Source organism: Cyprinodon variegatus, unplaced genomic scaffold (assembly GCF_000732505.1).
Source record: "Cyprinodon variegatus isolate N-32 unplaced genomic scaffold, C_variegatus-1.0 Scaffold579, whole genome shotgun sequence".
Taxonomy (NCBI): domain Eukaryota; kingdom Metazoa; phylum Chordata; class Actinopteri; order Cyprinodontiformes; family Cyprinodontidae; genus Cyprinodon; species Cyprinodon variegatus.
The window spans coordinates 423,615-429,737 of record NW_015151032.1 but is presented as its reverse complement, the minus strand read 5'-3'; the positions used below and the strand labels follow the sequence as shown (position 1 = coordinate 429,737).

At 34.4% G+C, this 6,123-nt stretch overlaps 1 protein-coding gene across 4 annotated transcripts in view; it reads right to left on the bottom strand.

Moving 5' to 3' along the window:
• npnt (nephronectin) overlaps positions 1-6,123 on the bottom strand; it is a 66,657-nt gene that overhangs the window by 37,987 nt on the left and 22,547 nt on the right. For 2 of the 4 annotated variants that reach the window (XM_015392219.1, XM_015392221.1), the window contains exons 3-4: positions 5,801-5,851; positions 334-426 (exon numbers count right to left, since the gene is read on the bottom strand). In XM_015392219.1, coding sequence (XP_015247705.1) covers positions 334-426; positions 5,801-5,851 — 144 coding nt within the window. The remainder of the gene's footprint in view (positions 1-333; positions 427-5,800; positions 5,852-6,123) is intronic. The other 2 variants (XM_015392220.1, XM_015392223.1) reach the window with 1 other exon arrangement.

The following is a 6,123-nucleotide window of genomic DNA, read 5'->3' as shown; positions in this document are numbered from 1 at the left end:
CAAATATCCATTATGGTCAAGATGTCCATAGCTGTATATTGGTTATTTATCCTCCAGGTGCACTGTTGTATATTGTTAAAACACTTTGCATTACAGTATATTATTGTTTATCTTTTAACTCTTCACTATTATGTTATTCTTATAAATTTTTCTAATGTTCCAATTTGTGTGACCATTTTTTCTACAATCTTTTTGCAGCTGTAAACACCAGAATTTCCACATTGTGGGACAATAAATTTATTTTCTATTCTATTCTAGAAATTGGGATTAACTTTCCCTTTTTAGTGCCTTTATAGAAATAAACCAATATCAATGCAGCATCTGAGAACTCACCTTGATTGCAGGTCTTGCCAGTGAAGCCTGGATGGCACTTGCATTTGTTGGGTCCCACACACTCTCCATGCTTACAGCCAGGCTGGCACACAGCTGTTTAGAGAGGATTGAGAGAAGACAAGGCAGATCAGTGCAGAATCCCAGCAGAAAACTTGTACCAGATCAGGCTGGAGAAGCACATAATCTTGCACATAATCCTTTTTTTACTTCCAGAACTCCATCTGACTTTAAATGATCTGTTACTTTCATAGCTTCTACAGTAACAGAGCACCATGACTCATTCATACAGGAAATGTGCCTGTTTAGTTTCTTCTTGTGTGATGGTGTCATTACTATTTTTACCACTGGAAATGTGGAAATCATTTCAAACCAATCCAATGTATGTGACAGCTTTTCTAGCTACTCTTAGGGAAACAAGTAATCACTCCCTTCAGGTAAGGTGAGAAATTTAACCTTTTAAGAACAAATATCACATCCATTTGCTGGTACAAAGCAAATTGATGATTGATTACCTCATCACTCACATTTACACTGGTACACTGGTAAAAAGCTAACAAGGAATAATCAAGGATGATATTTCATTATGAGACAGAAGCTGAAACAGTTAAAGTACCTAAATAGAATCTTTTAATTTGTTCTTTGTGTTGACCTACAGATTTAATATTGTGCATATGGGTAAATAATTCAACAAAAATTAAGCCTTGACGCTTCAATGATTCAGTGGTTTATCTCAGTGAGCTGGAGGCTTGCCCTGCTTATCTGTCTGCAGTCACTGCCGAGCACGTCTGATAGAGCCAAGTGGTGCTAATTTTCATTAAGAAGCCCCATTAATTATGTCATAAAAGGCACCCATTAGGCGATTTAATTGTCGCTGTTGTAAAAAGAGTCAGTAAATATTATTGTGAGCAAAAGAATAAGAGAAGGGACAGCAGTTAAATTTTTTGAGATTTCTAGTGTATCTAAAAAAGTACATTTGGTGTATGCAAAGAAATTTGGTGTATGCAAAATTATTTTCTGCGTATCCACTTAAATTTCACAAGTATTTGTTAAAATCAAGCTGGTACATTTATGTTTATTGTTTTGTATCCTCTTTTCTTGCGTTTATCAGGAGGGCCTTCAGTCTTACAGCTCAGAACCCACTTAGACATTTCCATACAGCTAAAGTAGATGCTCAGAATTCAAAGAGTGCAGCATTTAAAATAATCAATGGCTTTTGTTGATGTGTTTTTCATTTTAGGTTGAACAACCACACAAATTACAGGTGTTGTTGTTGTTGTTTTTTTATCACTGTTTGGTTCCACCCTTCCCTTTTTTTTTTTTTCTTTTTTTTTAACAGACCATTAAAAAACTGAATTTCAGCTGTCTCTAAAGGAAAGAAAGTAGCTGTAACACATTAGTCTGAACTGGCAGAACTAAGAACATCAGCCACTGTTTGTCTTTCTTAACTGCTTAAGATTCAGTCCAATAAGTAAATTGGTCTGATTTTAATGGCTTATTAATTCAGACATTTATATTAATTAATTAAATGATAATCAAATACCTATTATAAGTTATATCTGAATTATTTAGGCATTTATATGTAGCCAATGCGAGTCATTTTATAGACCTAATGCTAGATTATTTTCTATGATTAAACTTTTTATCACTACACATAGTTGGTATTAAATGTTCTGTGGTAGATGGTTCCTTTATGCACTTAAACATGTCCATTTTAAAACAGCAACCAAAAGCTGACAGATGACAGCAGAGCACAGTTCATAAAATAGCTATGATAAATTACCTAATTTAAGTCAGCAGCCGGAAGGGTTGCTTTCTCTAATCTTTTTTTTTTTTAATATTTGGTAGAGTTTTGCCTTTAGTTAGCCATGTTTGGATTAGTATTATTTTTGAATTTTGCTTTGATATATGCTTAAGGCTTAATCCTTTCTGCCATCATGTAATTTTCGAATTTCTTCTTCTTATGTTCAAAATGGTATTGGCAACTTTGGTAGTGAGGGTTCATCTAATTACCATATATATAGTAAATAGAAGATAGTGAATGAAAATGTCCTTGTGTACCATCATCTGTTATTGATACAGTCATTTGTGATATATTAAATGAACAGACAAATAATTTAATTATCAAATGATATCAATAACATTTCTTTTAGCCCTTTCTACTAAAATATTTTTAATTAAATTTAGTCTATTTATATCACACTAATTCACAACATGCCATCTCATGCCCCTTGAGGTGACATGTTGTGATTTGGCACTACATACAGTTAGAATTCATTGTCATTTGCCATTTTAAACTCTTCTCAAAGATTATCACAATACATTTCTCTGCATTACTTTGCGGTACTGAATATGTTACTCAAACCCCCACACTCAGGCAATTACTTACATTATTTGTACTGACAAAGAAGTATTAATTGTTCAAAAGGCGCAGAAGGATGAGAAGAGTCCTTAAACTGGAATAGACAACATCTTTAGACTCATTCAACTTTATTGAGCTATGCAATCACATATAAGGAGGGCTTTTTTAACCTGGTTTGAGAACTCAGTGAAACGAGCATGGATGTTCACACCCTGCACTAAGAGCTACAAATTAAAAAAAGGGTAATTGACAGGTGGAAATAAGAGGTTTTATGCAGGAAGCATTAGTTTATCAGACCCTAACTTGGTTTAAACATAAAAGCAAAGAGGCGATGTTTTAGTTACACTACTACCCTTTGATGTAGTTTAGGTGAATTTTCACTTAATAGATGATAGAAGGATTTGATTAAACATCGACAGGGTTTAACTTAGAGGGCATTTTATAACCTCTGGTCTGTAAGAGAGCTCAGGGAAATGTCCAGTGCTCATTAACCACAGCAAATGACAAGGAGGACTAAAAATGGCAATGCCAGCTGGAAGAACAAACATAACATTTAGGATCCAAGTTTCATGTACACCATTATGACATTTGGAGTGATAACACACATTCACTGCATCAGTCTTTTATTGGAACAAACAAGAAAATGAGAATAATTGTCAAAGTCAAGGATTTTTCTGGTAATGAATATGTAGAAAATATTTCAAGAGCTTGAGTCGTGTGTTGTTTTAATCATTTAATGAGGCATAATCTCATCAGTCATCAGCATATCATACGAATAGTTGCAGTGGATAACATAAGTCATATATTTAATTCACATAACCTTGTGAATTTTCCTTTTTTGTATTGAAACATTTTTAAAACAAGGTGGATCTTATACCTTTGGGATGACCCTGAGCTCAAAATAATATTTTTTGCAATATTCTTCATCAAATCGTATACAAAAAACCAAGGTACACCAAGAACTTATGCCATATTTCTTAAATATTCCTGTGTTACGCACGTTATGAGCAAAGGAACATAAGACCAACAGCAAAGGATGGGGGACGCATTATGCTATTGTGCAGGTTTTCTATAGCTGAAGCTCCTGCCTTAGTTCAGATTAAAAGAACCTGACCATATTTAAATACCAGTAAGTGTTGGAATAAAAACATTCAGGCTTTGGCTAGACAGCTAAAGATTATGAGGGACTTTTTTTTTTTTTGCATGACATCTACTTAAAGAAAACATCTTAATAAAAAAAATGTCTTTGCCAAAGGTTAAGCACCTAGAGAGCCCTAATCAGAAGCAGACATCTGTTGGGGGATCTGCCTTGTCAAAGAAGAGTGAGTGAATATTTCCGAGTCATGGTGCGCCATGCTGGCAGAGTCCCAGCAGGAAACATGCTAGAAATGTATCAGAAAAAAAACAAACCTCTTGAGCGAATAAAACATTTAGATAAAAATTGCTGTAAGAAGATTTAAATGTCCTTTGACAAAGCTTTAGCTTTGAACATTTATGAAGTAGCATCATTTTCTTTTTTTTTATGTTTTTCGATTTCCACTTACAAAAAATATTTTTTTTTTCTAGTCATGCAGGTTTTATGGTATTTTATTTTAAATGTGGAAAATGTTCTGAAAACCATTACCTTGGTTTTATCCTTTTCAACAAAGCATGGAAATTTAACAGTGGTGCTCATACTTTTATTGACCACGATAATTATTAATATTTAAGAGAAATGTGAAATTTAAAGTTAACAAAATTACAACATTTAAGACACAGCAAACAGGAATATTTTCGCTTAATAAATCATAAAGTATTGATGACAAAAATTTTTTTTTTTTGGTCTTTTCTTTTGTAAACCAAGGGGTTATAACCCATGATAAATGTAATTATTTGAAGGGGACCCTTATAAAACATTTTCATTTAAAAAAAGCTGCCATTAAGAGGTCTCTAGTGCTGCTTAGTTACTGAGAGAGAATACAGGAGTGATGTGGGAACAGACCTGGGACAGGTTTTATTTTTTATGGACAGCTATTGAAGTTTTTCTTAATTAAGATACAGCTACAGTATGCCTTTATGTTTTGGTTTGCAGATTTTTGCTTTAACCCTCATAAGGATGGTGTTGGCTTATTTGAGATTCCTAAAGCTCCTGAGCTGCTTTCAAAGTGGTTGAAGCAGGTCAGATGAGATCAGGAGAAGTTCAAAACATTTGGAGAATTACATTTTTTAAATTAATTTTGTTCCCTAATTGAAAGAGTCGCTTGCTTACTTAGTAAATCTGTAATGCATGATGCTGCCAACACCCGTACGGTGTCATCCTCCGGCTCAGGGTCTGGCAGGGTCCGCTCTGGATAGTTCTTATCTGTAAGGTATGATGTTTCCTTTTTCCTCAGCATCACTTCCTGAGCTTAAACTAGCTGATGGTTCAACCACACAAGCCAATTCCAGATGAGATGTTCTGGAACAATCATTACTGTTTCCGTTCATCTCCATTATAGAACATTGAGCTAGCTTTAAAAGTGTTCACCCTCTGAAGTCAGCACACAGAAATGGGTTTTTGCTAGCTATTAATTAGAGTGCTGAAGTGGAGCAAATAAATGTAGGATATTTGTGTTAAAAATAAGCCTATTTGATTCATAATAACTCAGAACCACCTGGTAAGTCTTTCTGCATGATTTTAAAGCACTTGCGTGAAATTAATTAGATGAAATCAACAATCATTCTTTTAATTCTGAATTCTGTCATACACAGATCTAGTATGATCTCTCTTCAATAAGCTCAGTATGAATAAAATAATAACTATATCATGGTTTATGCTGATGGAATCAGATAAATATCCAATCAGGCTGACCAGACAAGCAATTATACATGAATAAGCCCCTTAAGAACAGTCATTATTTATTACATAGAGGTTTTAAACTAAATGTGGCTTGCAAAGTTAAATTATTTGCATAAATATGAGGCCATGGAGATGTTGGTTGCTGCCAAAAGGAATGAGGTGTTACTTGGTGCTGCAAGGAGGGGGATGGTATGCTATAAATAAATGAATGAGTTCATGATTCAGAGGATGTGCCCCCAGCATTGCATGTCTAGTTAGGTTATTGCAAAAAAAACATGTGTGAAGCTAACCTTGGGGCCGGCACCTTATCCCGACTACTCTGTGAGTTAAGGCGAAGAAAGCTGCAAAACAAGTAGCCATACACAGAAAAAATGAGGGGCATTGTTTAGTATGGGGGAGAACATAACAAACAAGCAAAAACAAGCTTAAAAAAAGCAAATTCTGGACAATTTATGCACAAGCAAACATACCTGGGGAAAAACACACATGCACAGTTTGGAGTTCTGGAGTCACACATATATCTTGTTTTTTTCACAATGGGTCATTAGGACACTAACAATTACAAGAATAAATGGAGTAATCACAGAGATAGATAAATAGATAGATAGATAGA